This window comes from Mesoplodon bidens, assembly GCF_964165515.1.
Source record: "Mesoplodon bidens genome assembly, chromosome: 1".
In the NCBI taxonomy this organism is placed as follows: Eukaryota; Metazoa; Chordata; class Mammalia; order Artiodactyla; family Ziphiidae; genus Mesoplodon; species Mesoplodon bidens.
This window is the reverse complement of record NC_138176.1, coordinates 201,541,729-201,556,989: the sequence shown is the minus strand read 5'-3', so window position 1 is coordinate 201,556,989 and position 15,261 is coordinate 201,541,729. Positions and strand designations below refer to the sequence as shown.

The following is a 15,261-nucleotide window of genomic DNA, read 5'->3' as shown; positions in this document are numbered from 1 at the left end:
TAACTTGTCCAGAATGCCAAGTCCCTCATCAGGAGACAGTCTTTCTTTCAGAAGTGTGGACACTACTTTTATGTAGAAAGGTTCTATATACTAGTTTTTAAAGAAATGAAATTACCCTCTACACATTGTTCTTTAACTCTTTCTTACCTTGATAACATATCATATATATTACCATCTGCCTAACTTCATATGTGATTATAATTTCTGTGTGTGCATCACATCCATATATAATTTTACATAAACAATTTCCACATGCTCTTTTGCTTTGTAAGGACTTTTTTACCTTATCTCCTCCATCTGCCCTCCCATCCGCACCCCCAGAAATGCATGCATATCTTTCTGTAACTTTTTCCAGCTTCACATAGCCGGGTAATGGTGCATGTCTACACACAAATGTGTGCACACAGAGACACTTACAGAGGGTCTGCCCTTATATGTTTTACAAATAGTCCTATTATACCACTTCCCATTTTACTTTTCACACTCAGTCTTATTTGGTGGAAATCCCTTTAGGTCAAATGGCAGAGAGCCAATTCATCCTTTTTCATTACTGTATAATATTCCAAGGTGTGGCTCCACTATAACTTACTTAATCATTTCTCTACTGATGAGCACTGTTTACTCTGTTAGGTTCTAGTCAGGAGAGAGAAAACAGTCTTTTTGTTTTATCACAGAGAATTTATTGTAAAGATTTATTGCCTGGCTGTAAACGATCACTAAGTAAGAGAGAAGGGGGAAAAAAAAAGAAAAACAGAAGAGCAAGATATTACAAATTGGAATTGCAGGAAGCAGTCATCCCCCCTAGGTCTGGGTGAACAGAGGAAAGAAATTGGAATTATTAAAAGGTTGGAAGAGGGGCCCCATGGAACTGAAACTCAGACTTCTGAGGAGGGAGCCAGCTGGTGGGTGCTGGTGTCTAAAACCTGTGTCTGCAGGTGTGAGAAAAGCTGCACAGGCTCAGCTGTGGCTGCAGGAAGGAACTGCTGCTGCCGTGGTTAAGAATCGTTCCTAGACTAATGCTCGAACACAAGAAGCAGATAAGAAGCCAACAGGAAGCAAATCCTGTTTTCTTTTCCCAAGCTTCCAGTTTCCCTGCAGTGTCCTTCTTCAGGGGGAGCTGGGTGACTTCGCAGAGTCCCAGCTTCAGAGTAGAATTTAGGAGGGTGGGTTTAAAGGTTCCAGACATTAAATTAACAACTGGCACATCTTTATTGTCAAGATTTTTTTGTCAGTTAAGAATAGAGCTGTATTGTGTCCTTATTTACATATCCTTTTGTACCAGTGATTTTATTTCTCTGGAATAGATTCCCAGGAGTGAGATTACTGCATAAAATGATACTTAAAATTTTAACAGATGTTGCCAGATGTTTTTTTTAAATGATACTGCAAAAATTCACACTCCTGCTAGCAATTTTTGAGAGAAATCTTTCTTCTTATCCCCACCAGAAATAGAGGCTATCACTCTTTTCCATTTTTCCAGCATAATGGGTTAAAGCAATGTCTTGTTACTTTAATTTGCATTCTCCTGACTGCTTGTGATTTTAAGTATGTTGTCATACAGTTAATAACAACCTGTAGTCCTTTTTTGTACATTTCTATTCCTGTCTTTTGCTTGATTTTTTTTCTATTGGGATTCTTTCTGTTACCATTTTTTGTGACTAGACAAAACCTCTTGGACTATTATAGAAATTGAACTTTATCAGTTTTCTGTGTTGTACTTTTTTCTAACTCAATTGTTTGTTTATTCACTTTCATTTTTGTATTTTTTCCAATATAATCTAACCAAAAACAACTTACAGCTTCTGGTTCCTTTATTAGTTATATAGATCTCCCTCACTCCAAGACTGCATTTATAATATAGGCTTATTTTTAAAACTTTATTTTTTACATTTTAGACTTTGTTTTATATGGAGTCTGACCGTATATATTATTTGATACAGGTTTCACTTTTTCTTTCACATGGATAGCCAGTTGTCCAGAAGCATTTATTATATCAACTATCCTTTCAATATTAACTTGAATACTGTTTTTGTAAATGTGAAATTCTCATGCCTATTTTTGGATTTCTTATTCTGCATTTTACTGACTTTTAATTAATTCTTATGCCAATACCATATTGACTTAATCACAGTGACTTAATGTGGGCAGTGCCTAGCACAAGGAGATGTCCTTTTTTTCATTATTTTTTGGATATTCTCAGGCATTTCTTTTTCTATATATGTTCTTTAAGATCATTTTATCTTTCTACTTCCAAAAAGAAGAAATAAACCCCCTTGGAGATTTCACTGGAACCACATTCTATTTATATGGCAATTTGTAGAGGATTTATACTTTATGAAATATTCTTGCCATCAAAGAATTTGTTCAGATCATGATTTATACTCCTAAGATATTATACTTTATATTTTTAATAAGACTTTATGATTTCCTTGTTAAATTTATTCTTAAATGTTTTATAGATTTGGTTTTTATTTTTACATTTCTGGATATTTAAAACTAGAAGAGAGAAAGCTATTGATTTTGCAGTATTTCCATTAGGGTAGACTAAACTGCTATATAAATAAATCCAGAAATGTGGTGGCCCCAAAGAAATACAAGTTAATTTCTCTCTGGTGATGGTTTAGAGTGTGTGTTCCAAATTGGCACATGGCTTTTCACTGTGTGGTCATTCAGGAACTCAGGGGAATTCAGCTCTACCATCTTTAATACGTGCTTCCTGGCTTGCTCTGATAGACACCATCCTAGCACAGAGCAGTAGAAAGGAGTACGGAGGAAAGTTTAGATTTACGGGACAAGCAGGAAACTGACCCTTGTTAGCTCTGTCCCCATCTCACTGGAGGGAATTTGGCCATAGGCAACCTGTAACTGGAAGGAAGCTTGGGACATGTAATGTGACTGGGATGATGTATACCTAATTACTATTTTCTTAGGACAGAAGAAGGGATAGTGGGGTTTTAGGAAATTTAGTAGACTCTGCCATGATATACGTATCCTGTATCTAGCCATTGTACTAAAGTCTCATTTACTGCAGTTTTCTTTTATAACTAGAGGCAGTTGGTATTTCTATAATATCATATCATCAATCAGAGAAAATTGGTTTATTGCTTCTTTTTCAATAATTTTTTCTATCACATATTTCATTTTCTTGTTGTTAAATTTGTTAGAAACTCTTAAGTTGAATAATAATAGCAAGAGCTAGCAGCCCTAATAGAATTTCTTTAATTAACATAGTTCTAGTATTTTACCATTTAGAATAATATTTGGTAATGGTTTTTAGGATATTGTCTTTATCACTTTTAAAGATTTCCTTCAATTTTTATTTTACTAAGAGCTTACATTCTAGTAACACTGTTGAGGTTTATTAAACATCTTAACTATAAGATCATAGTTTTTCACTTTTGATGTATTAATCTACTGAATTGTTGATCGATTTCCTGATAAGGAAGTATCAGGAATAAATCCTATTTATTTTATTCCTTCAGCATTTTTTGGTACACTGCTGGTGTATCAAAGATACATACTACTATTAGATATATGCTAATGTTTTAAAAGAATTTTTGTGTCTGTAGTCCAAAGTAAGACCAGAGCATACTTTTCTTTTCCCTCTTTATATCTTTTTGGATACTGTCTTAACACATTTGGAGATTAATTTATGCAGAATTAATAATATGGATTAAGGAAGTTTATGTTCCTATGGTCAAGAATACTGTAAATAAAATTAGAATTATGTGTTCTTTAAAAGTAAGATACAACTCAATTGTGAAATCATCATGCCCTTATTCTTTGCAGGGCATATAGACTTATTTCCTTACCCAATCTCTTCTTTGTTAATTATCTATTCAAATTTTCCTCTTCTTGAATAAATTCTGACAACTTTTATTTTGCTAGAATGTGATTCATTTCCTCTAGGTGTTCAAATTTGTTGTAATACCATTACATGGAGCATTCTCGTATAATTTTTCTAATCTTTTCTGTGTCCTTGATTATCCTTTCTTATTTCTTACATATTTCTGTTCTCCTTAATAAGTCTTATAGGAAATTCATCTATTTTGTAATTATTTTCAAAAACCTGCTTTAAGAAATATTTCTTTATCCTCCTTATTTATATCCATTTAATGAGTTTTAGCTTTTATATTTTATTATTTCATTTTACTGCATTTTTTTGTTACTGTGTTCTTTAATAACAAAGGCCTTTACAGTCATAAATTTTTATCTGGATATAGCTTTTGTTGTGTTACATAGGTCTTAGTATAACATTTTCCAGAGTTTCTGTCTGTAATTTTCCAGTTGGTTATTTCTTTGGACCAAGCATTATCTTAAAATGTGTTAGTTTTGAGGTGATCAAGATTTATTAGTAACATTTCAAATTTTTATCTCTAATTTTACTGACTCAATATCAAAAGAAGTACCTTTTATACTCTCTACTTGAAGAGAAATAAAATAAAATCTCTACTTGAAGATTTTTGTTGAGGTATAAAATCTCTACTTGAAGATTTTTGTTGAGGTATTTGAAGCCACATAAATTTTTAAAGTATTTTTAATTTAAAGGACATGAGATTTTTAATACATCTATTAATTGAGTTTTATTATATTATTCAGTTCCTCTGTGTCATTTATTTTTTGTTTACAAACCACATTGCTTTCAAAGACTTTTCTTCTATTTCAAGTTTTAATTCTTTAATTCTCACAGAAATAGTTTCATGGTCTACTTAGAATTTTTCAGATGACCCTCAAAATTGCCTCATTTTTTTTTCTCCTTTCAAATATCTTGAGTTTTAGCCTGGGGTGAAAGGGGGTGGGCAGAGGACAAAGGAGGAAAACTACAGAATAGCATCATAGCAGTGGTCTGTGTGAGATTGTCTTATTCTGATTTCTGAAGTCAGAAATAATTTGTTTTTCCCTTTAGTTTACATAAAAAATAAAAAACAAACAAACAAATAAAACCCTCCTTCAAGCTTCCTTACTGCCGTCTTCTGATCGATGGTTATACAGAGTACTCCTCTAGATAAATACAAGTCCACTGCATTATGCATTCTTTAACACAGAGCATCCCCTTTTAAAGGAACTATGTCACTTTCCTTAGATTACAATATTAAATATATTAAAACAATTTAGTAATGATTTCCTCATTTGGTAATCATTTTCTCCTGCTGGTAATAAAAATCCAACCATGTTTAGTAAGGTCAAATTTGAAAAGCAATTATTATATTAATAATAATCACAAAACAAAACTAACAATATCAGATACATTCATATCAAACCAAAAATTGGAAATTTTGAAAAGATTTAAACATGCTTATGAAACTAGAAGTCTCTCCCTCTGCATGCTGTGAACAATCTGCTAAGATTGATCTACTAAAATAGCTCATCAACATTATTGCTTGAAGATCCCATAATTTTCGTGTGGACTTGTCTGGAACTCTTGTTGGTTTCAGCTTTTAGTGACCTACAAGGTCACTATAATTTGGGTACCAGTAAGTTATGTTAGATTCTGAGACAGCTTCTATTTAATCTAAGGTAAAGAATTTAAACTGATCATAATGAGGTATGGCAACCATATTTGGCTAATCTACAAAGAAGAATATGTCATTGCAATAGTAATGGGACAAGCCATTTAATTAATTAGTAGCAGATTGAACAGATTGCTTTGGAAGTATTCCAAGAGGGAAAGTGCTTGTGGAGCTTTGCTTCAAAAGCAAGGCAGACCAGACTTCCTTAATCCCCTTTGGTAGAGAGAAATTTGATTTTCCATCCTTGAATTTTGTATGCCAGAATCTAATCCACAGTAGAGGTAGAGTTGCAGGATAGAGAGGTGTTTATGTTAAAATTATGGGTCTAGTAACCTGTGATGATTGTCATGATTTTTGAGGGGGCTCTTTGGGTGTTTCCTCTACCTGTGAATAATAATGGAAATATTATAAACTTGTAATCTCTAAAATGTTTTCATCTATAACTCATTTGATCCAATCCCAATATATTATCTGCCCATTTCACAGTGAGGAATTTGGAGGTCTGGGATCTCAAGTACACTCCTGCTAGAATTAGTGCCACGGGTGCGCAGGTCTAGTTCAAGTCAAAACCACATTTTATATCACCGCCGTTGCAGCAATAGGGTAACCTCTCTGTTCCCATGTGTTAACTGGAATGGAAATAACAAGAGACCTTAGCCACTGCAAAAAGTTAGCCTTTGCCTAAGCTTGTTTATTTCCTTCAATGCCTAACCTTGTATTAAGAGGAAATAGAGCTAACTGATTTCAATGTAAAAGGTCTCTTGAAGTATGAAATAATAAAGCAGAGGCCTCCTCCCAGTAGACTGGGGGAGGCTGAAGCATATGGGAATTATCTGCTTATTACGACCTCACACTGAACTCATTCACAGTTATGGAAGGCCATGGCCCTCCTTGTTTTTAATCTCAAAACACGACAAAGTCCCGTTTGGTTGGAAAAATTAAGTAATCTGATGCCAGATCAATTTCTTGTATAAATAGTACTTCTTGGTTCTTGCTGAAGAGTTTTCAATTCTAGTTCCTTGATCATGTTCTCAAATATCATGTAAAAATAGAAAACATAGTAAAACAGCCAGGACAACCAAACTCTTCTCAAAACCTGTTGTATCATTGACCTTTGTTCTATACAATACTGTGTCAAAATCCTCAATTTCACTGAGAAGGAAAGATGGATTGGTTTTGTTTTCTTGTCTCTAGAAGAGGAGTTGAAATGTCAGTAGAAAAGTACCTCTCTCCATCACCAGAGGAAGCTAATCAAGGAAAAATGTCTTCAGGGAACACACACATTAATCTCCAGCTGGATCACGGGGCTGTTACGAGGTGTAACTAATCGTACAGTTGTGACTCATCTCGGTCTGTAATTACGTGCTCCACCGTGACATCCGTGGTTGGATGAGATGGATGTTGCATGTAAAAGAAAAAGTGCTGTTCAGCTGAAATGTCTGCAAGCCTGTGCCAGACACTGACAACTTGCAGTTAATGCAGCTACTGTGTTTCCACAATAACACATTTACCCTGTGTTTCTGAAACTGTCTCGAGCAGTCATCACAGGACAATTTCAGACCCACAGGTTGTTATAACAGCTTCGTTCTCAAAAATGACCCCTGTCGGGGCTTCCCTGGTGGCACAGTGGTTGAGAGTCCGCCTGCCAATGCAGGGGACACGGGTTCGTGCCCCGGTCCGGGAGGATCCCACATGCCGTGGAGCGGCTGGGCCCGTGAGCCATGGCTGCTGAACCTGCGCGTCTGGAGCCTGTGCTCCGCAACGGGAGAGGCCACAGCAGTAAGAGGCCTGTGTACCGCAAAAAAAAAAAAAAAAAGAAAAAAAAAATGACCCCTGTCAAGATGCACTGTAGTTGTCTACTCAGATTCATTGCAGTGTTGAGTCCAAATGCTCAGAAATGTTTTTTAAAAAGAATCCTAAAGTGCTAAATACAGATCCTTCACAAACTTTTGGTTTCCAGAACAAGCTCTTCCAACACTTTTTCCACAGCAGGAAAGGTGTGCTGTGATCTCTTGGTATATGTACCACACATTCTGATTTGTCAGGTCAATTTCCCACCAGCTCTGGCCATAAGGCCCTGGACTGGCCCTGCTTACAGGCAGCAGAAGGCCTCCAGGCTTTGAATGAGGTAGTGCCACTCTTCAAGGACCCATTCTACTTTACAGTTGTATGACTTTTAAAAAAATGTATCTATTCAAAAGCTTTCTTTCATGCTTCTTTCCTCTGAAATTGGAAATTCCTTAAGAGGCAAGAACTGAGGTATAATTTTTTAAAACTTATTTTGAAGTTTTAAATTTTAAAATAATTTCTCAATATTTTTAATTTAAATGATTAAATGTTTTAAAATTTTAAATTACCTTTAATTTTTTTTAATTTTGAAAATAAAATAACTGAACAGACAGATAAAATGTATTTTAGCAGAACAGGAGTTAGATGTTATGTACCATGTACCCAGTAGGCAATATTTACTGACACTGAGAACCAGAATTTACTGGTAGAAGAAGAAAAGGGGAAATAATGGACTATATTTTCATTTCTAATTCTATTTCAAAGGAATTTCATATGTTTTTCTAGAGAAATAAGTGTTTCCTGGAAATAAATATTCCTAGACTGATATATAACCTGATAATAATTGAAACATTTTCAAAAGGACACCGATATATACTAGAGAAATAAAATTTGGTAAAAGAAATACCATCCTGTGTAAGCAATTTTTATGTCTGTTAGAACAATACAGAGGACATCTACACATTGGCCTATGCTGTGCTTTCTTTTCTCAGCAGCAAAGAATACTGCTATATTTTTAATCAATGTCTCTAATTTTATTTTTCAGAATGACAAATCCCCAGGGCGATCTGCAAGTCGATCAAGTAATATTTCAAAAGTAGGTGAACTATATTCATTTTCTTAATTGTTTATTAATTTACATATTTTATGAGTTCAAGTAAATATTTTCTAACATTTAACCTGCTATTGTTATCTGTGAGCAATACACAAATATGACTTGTTAATGGTCTTAAATATTTTAAGAGTTTACTGTGATTGATTTCATACAGCAAAATGAGTGAAGCTATTTTTCGTCTTCAGTGCTGTATGGAAAAGATAATTTGCTACTTTCCGAGTGTCACTCAAAATATGTTTCTTCTCTCACTTCGGCTCAGAAAGCTACCACACACCCAGGGTGAAACTCTATGAACATCATGCTACAATTCCCATGAATTCAATTTTTCCAGGAGTACGGGCTCAACTATGCTGGAATCTAACCAGGACAGATTTTAGAAAACAATTTAATTTAAGACACTAGTTTGGTCATATTTGCTTTATAGAGGCGATGGATGAAAAAACCAAAATACTCCCTAGACTGCCTATAAATCCAAGCAAGACACGAGGGTGTTGAAAATCTCATGGCATGGGAGAGATCCTCTAGATTTTTATTTCTCCTAGAAAACAAAAATTAAGAGCTATTCTCTAAGATGAGGCACTATGCAGTTTATAGACTTGGTACTTGGGGAGTGAAAAATCATCTAGGGCCATTTGTAAAATTGGAAAATTATGACTTCCAAAAATATAATTCTGACAAAGCTGAATTTACCATCACGAGAACTTCCACAGCAGGGCCCCTCACTTGCCAACACCACAGTCCTGAGCTCAATTTTGTAAATGTAATTTTGTATTATTTTCCTTCAAGGGGGCCCCCAAAACAGCAATAAACCATAGGCACTACAGAACATCAACCCACTTCCAATTTAGAAAAGTTTTTGTTTTGTTTTGTCTTGTTTTCACAAACAAAGGACTTTATTACTCATTGAAAAATAGCAGTAGCCAGATTATCAGCATTTTCTTAAGTGGGTTTCCTGAGGCTGATTCTTATGAGACAATGTTAAGATGGTCAATTGGCACCTGTCAACACACTGGGTTGAGTATGGGAATGGAATCCTGCTCTTAGGAAACTCTAGTATTTTTAATACACAGTAAGGATGCCTGTCCAGTGCTCCATAGGGAGACCACATCACTGTGTTGCAGTGCTGTCCACTGTACAAGCTTAGTAAGATAGTCCAGAACAAAAGCAGTCAGTGTTTCTGCTTCCAAGACGTGCAGAGATGCAAGAGACCCACAGAGAATTGTATCTCAGTAGCTGGAACTGTACATCTCTAAGGGCATTGCAATCTGGGCACCTTCCTAACATTTGAGAGCCCATGTGGCCCAGTGGTTAAAGCACTAGCCGTGTAGACAGAGGATGTGAGTGTAAGTCACCACTGTCACTTCCTACTTATGGGACCCAAGACACTCACTTAACCGCCCTGAGACACACTTGCCTCCACTGGGACATGAGGCGATGGTGTCAGTCATTGAAGGTTTTCTTAAGTGGTTGTACATCAAAACAATACCTTTCAAATGTCAATCCTCTCCATCACATCATGGAGAGCCTTGCCTGCAACTACAGAGCATCATCATCTTTCTGAATGTGAGTGTTAATGTTGACCTAGAAACCTGTAGGCAGTACTGACAACTCCTTTGTCATGCCAGTTGCTTCGTGATCCAGGCGTAAAATTGTATCTGCGTTTCCAAACTGCTGTTTGACTTTGACGTAATGCAGCTTGTTTATAGCTTTTACCTTTTCATTTATTCTTTAAGAGAAAGTCAGAAGTGTAGTTTCCCTTCTATGAATTTGGCTTCCAGGCTCTGCTATATTTTTTTTGTGTGTATTTGCATCTCCAAGAGCAATGCTCTTGATTTTATTGGTACAAACTATTGATTTTATTACTGTTTAATGTATATCTTTCATGTACATCTTATTACTCTCAGAAATACTTTTTTCTTTTGTATTAACAGTATTCACAGACTATTGATAACACTTTTAAAATAGGAGTAGTATGAAGAAATGTTATTCAAAGATGATACAGGTTTGGGACAGTAAGACAAGTGTGAGATGTCATCAGTCTAACAACTATTTGCTAATCCATATTCTATTTATAGATGACCTGCAAAAGGTATTAGATATAAATATTGGTTGTTATCCATTTTGATGGTAATTTATGTTAGATTAGGAACATGAACTGGCAGGTCTTATTGACCGGTTTGCCAAACTGCATCATAAATGTTCTAGACTCATTCTTTTTTTTTTTTCAGTTATGACTAAACAATTTATTTGATACATTTTAATTGCAGGCTTGTGTGGGAGACAATTAATGATAAAATGCATTCTATTCAGAGAGAAAAGAAAAGCTCTCCCCTTAAACAGTCATTCTAATTGTACAGTCACAAAAACTCAAACCATCACACACCCATGGGGGTGAAAAGATTTCAGTGTGCTTAAGTTTATTAGACTTAAGCCAATATAATGCTACTTTTACTTATATTCAGAATGACAGCCACAAATCCTAAATCCACTGTTGAGCCCTCACTACTTTTTAATGAATTACTAAGTGATAAACTCTTCATTAAGACCACATAACTTACCAAGAAGGAGGTGGCAAATCCTAGTAATATTTGAGTCCTTTAACTTTTTTATTTTTAACATCTTTATTGGAGTATAATAGCTTTACAATGGTGTGTTAGTTGCTGCTGTATAACAAAGTGAATCAGCTATACATATACATATATCCCCATATCCCTTCCCTCTTGCGTCTCCCTCCCACCCTCCCTATCCCACCCCTCTAGGTGGTCACAAAGCACCGAGCTGATTTCCCTGTGCTATGCGGCTGCTTCCACTAGCTATCTGTTTTACATTTGGTAGTGTATATAAGTCCATGCCACTCTCTAACTTCATCCCAGCTTACCATTCCCACTCCCCGTGTCCTCAAGTCCTTTCTCGACATCTGTGTCTTTATTCCTGTCCTGCACCTAGGTTCTTCATAAACATTTTTTTTTAGATTCCATATATATATATGTGTGTTAGCATACAGTTTTGTTTTTCTCTTTCTGACTTACTTCATTCTGTATGACACTCTCTAGATCCATCCACCTCACTACAAGTAACTCAATTTCATTTCATTTTATGGCTGAGTAATATTCCATTGTATATATGTGCCACATCTTCTTTATCCATTCATCTGTTGATGGACACTTAGGTTGTTCCATGTCCTGGCTATTGCAAATAGAGCTGCAATGAACATTGTGGTACATGACTCTTTTTGAATTATGGTTTCTCAGGGTATATGCCCAGTAGTGGGATTGCTGGGTCGTATGGTAATTCTATTTTTAGTTTTTTAAGGAACCTCCATACTGTTCTCCATAGTGGCTGTATCACTTTACATTCCCACCGACAGTGCAAGAGGGTTCCCTTTTCTCCACACCCTCTCCAGCATTTATTGTTTGTAGATTTTTTGATGATGGGCATTCTGACTGGTGTGAGTTGATACCTCATTGTAGTTTTGACTTGCATTTCTCTAATGATAAGTGATATTGAGCATTCTTTCATGAGTTTATTGGCAGTCGGTATATCTTCTTTGGAGAAATGTCGGTTTAGGTCTTCTGCCCATTTTTGGATTGGGTTGTTTGTTTTTCTGATATTGAGGTGCATGAGCGGATAGTAAATTTTGGAGATTAATCCACTGTCAGTTGCTTCATTTGAAAATATTTTCTCCCATTCTGAGGGTTGTCGTTTGGTCTTGTTTATGGTTTCCTTTGCTGTGCAAAAGCTTTTAAGTTTCATTAGGTCCCATTTGTTTATTTTTGTTTTTATTTCCATTTCTCTTGGCGGTGGCTCAAAAAGGATCTTGCTGTGATTTATGTCATAGAGTGTTCTGCCTATGTTTTTCTTTAAGAGTTTGATAGTGTCTGGCCTTACATTTAGGTCTTTAATCCATTTTGAGTTTATTTTTGTCTGTGGTGTTAGGGAGTGTTCTAATTTCATTCTTTTATATGTAGCTGGCAAGTTTTCCCAGTACCACTTATTGAAGAGGCTGTCTTTTCTCCATTGTATATTCTTGCCTCCTTTATCAAAGATAAGGTGACCATATGTGTGTGGGTTTATCTCTGGGCTTTCTCTCCTGTTCCATTGATCTATATTTCTGTTTTTGTGCCAGTACCATACTGTCTTCACTACTGTAGCATTGTAGTATAGTCTGAAGTCCAGGAGCCTGATTCCTCCAGCTCCATTTTTCATCCTCAAGAGTGCTTTGGCTGTTCGGGGTCTTTTGTGTTTCCATCCAAATGGTGAAATTTTCTGTTCTAGTTCTGTGAAAAATGTCATTGGTAGTTTGGTAGGGATTGCAGTGATGTGTAGATTGCTTTGGGTAATATAGTCATTTTCATGATGTTGATTCTTCCAATCCAAGAACAGGGTATATCTCTCCATCTGTTTGTATCATCTTTAATTTCTTTCATCAGTGTCTTATAGTTTTCTGCATACAGGTCTTTTGTCTCCCTGAGAAGGTTTATTCCTAGGTATTTTATTCTTTTTTGTTACAATGGTAAATGGGAGTGTTTCCTTAATTTCTCTTTCAGATTTTTCATCATTAGTGTATAGAAATGCAAGAGATTTCTGTGCATTAATTTTGTATACTGCTACTTTACCAAATTCATTGATTAGCTCTAGTAGTTTTCTGGTAGTGTCTTTAGGATTCTCTATGTGTAGGATCTTGTCGTCTGCAACCAGTGACAGCTTTACTTCTTCTTTTCCCATTTGGATTCCTTTTATTTCCTTTTCTTCTCTGATTGCTGTGGCTAAAACTTCCGAAACTATGTTGATTAATAGTGGTCTAGTGGGCAACCTTATCTTGTTCCTTATCTTAGTGGAAATGGTTTCAGTTTTTCACCACTGAAAATGATGTTGGCTGTGGGTTTGTCATACATGGCCTTTATTATGTTGAGGTAAGTTCCCTCTATGCCTACTTTATAGAGGGTTTTTATCATAAACCGGTGTTGACTTTTGTCGAAAGCTTTTTCTGCATCTATTGAGATGATCATATGGTTTTTCTCCTTCGGTTTGTTAATATGGTGTATCACATTGATTGATTTGCGTATATTGAAGAATCCTTGCATTCCTGGGGTAAACCCCACTTGATCATGGTGTATGATCCTTTTAATGTGCTGCTGGATTCTGTTTGCTAGTATTTTGTTGAGGATTTTTGCATCTATGTTCATCAGTCATATTGGCCTGTAGTTTTCTTTCTTTGTGACATCTTTGATTTAGGTATCAGGGTGAAGGTGGCCTCATAGAATGAGTATTGGAGTTTTCCTCCCTCTATCATATTTTGGAAGAGCTTGAGAAGGAAGGATGTTAGCTCTTCTCTAAATGTTAGATACAATTCACCTGTGAAGCCATCTGATCCTAGGCTTTTGTTTGTTGGAAGATTTTAATTACTGTCTTAATTTCAGTGCTTGTGATTGGTCTGTTTATATTTTCTATTTCTTCCTGGTTCAGTCTCAGAAGGTTGTGCTTTTCTAAGAATTTGCCTATTTCTTCCAGGTTGTCCAGTTTATTGGCATATAGTTGCTTGTGGTAATCTCTCATAATCCTTTGTATTTCTGCAGTGTCAGTTGTTACTTCTCCTTTTTCATTTCTAATTTTATTAATATGAGTCTTCTCCCTTTCTTTTTGATGAGTCTGGCTAATGGTTTATCAATTTTGTTTGTATTCTCAAAGAAGCAACTTTTAGTTTTACTGATCTTTGCTATCATTTCCTTCATTTCTTTTTCATTTATTTCTGATCTGATCATTATGGTTTCTTTCCTTCTGCTAACTTTGGGTTTTTTTTGTTCTTCTTTCTCTAATTGCTTTAGGTGTAAGCTGAGGTTGTTTATTTGAGATGTTTCTTGTCTCTTGAGGTAGGTTTGTATTGCTGTAAAACTTCCCTCTTAGAACTGCTTTTGCTGCATCCTATATGTTTTGGCTCCTCATGTTTTAATTGTCATTTGTTTCTAGGTATTTTTTTATTTCCTCTTTGATTTCTTCAGTGATCTCTTGGTTATTAAGTAGTGTATTGTTTAGCCTCCATGTATTTGTATTTTTTACAGAATTTTTCCTGTAATTGATATCTAGTCTCATAGCACTGTGTTCAGAAAACATACATGATATGATTTCAATTTTCTTAAATTTACCAAGGCTTGCTTTGTGACCCAAGATATGATCTATCCTGGAGAATGTGCCATGAGCACTTGAGAAGAAATTGTATTCTGTTGCTTTTTGATGGAATGTCCTATAAATATTAATTAAATCCACCTTGTTTAATGTGTCATTTAAAGCTTGTGTTTCCTTATTTATTTTCATTTTGGATGATCTGTCCATTGGTGAAAGTGAGGTTTAAAGTCCCCTACTATGATTGTGTTACTGTCAATTTCCCCTTTTATGGCTCTTAGCATTTTCCTTATGTATTGAGGTGCTTCTATGTTAGGTGCCTAAATATTTACAGTTGCTATATCTTCATCTTGGATTGATCCCTTGATCATTTTGTAGTGTCCTTCTTTGTCTCTTCTAATAGTCTTTATTTTAATGTCTATTTTGTCTGATATGAGAACTGCTACTCCAGCTTTCTTTTGCTTTCCATTTACATGGAATATCTTTTTCCATCCCCTTACTTTCAGTCTGTATGTGTCCCTGGGTCTGAAGTAGGTCTCTTGTAGACATCATATATACAGGTCTTGTTTTTGTATCCATTCAGCCAGTCTATGTCTTTTGGTTGGAGCATTTAATCCATTTACGTTTAAGGTAGTTATCAATATGTATGTTCCTATTACCATATTCTTAATTGTTTTGTGTTTTTTATTGTAGATCTTTTCCTTCTCTTGCGTTTCCTGCCTAGAAAAG

At 35.4% G+C, this 15,261-nt stretch overlaps 1 protein-coding gene across 4 annotated transcripts in view; it reads left to right on the top strand.

Moving 5' to 3' along the window:
* MARCHF1 (membrane associated ring-CH-type finger 1) overlaps positions 1-15,261 on the top strand; it is a gene marked incomplete at its 5' end in the record, with an annotated part of 458,172 nt that overhangs the window by 267,044 nt on the left and 175,867 nt on the right. For all 4 annotated transcript variants that reach the window (XM_081242018.1, XM_081242016.1, XM_081242017.1 and 1 more), the window contains one exon: positions 8,344-8,394. In XM_081242018.1, coding sequence (XP_081098144.1) covers positions 8,344-8,394 — 51 coding nt within the window. The remainder of the gene's footprint in view (positions 1-8,343; positions 8,395-15,261) is intronic.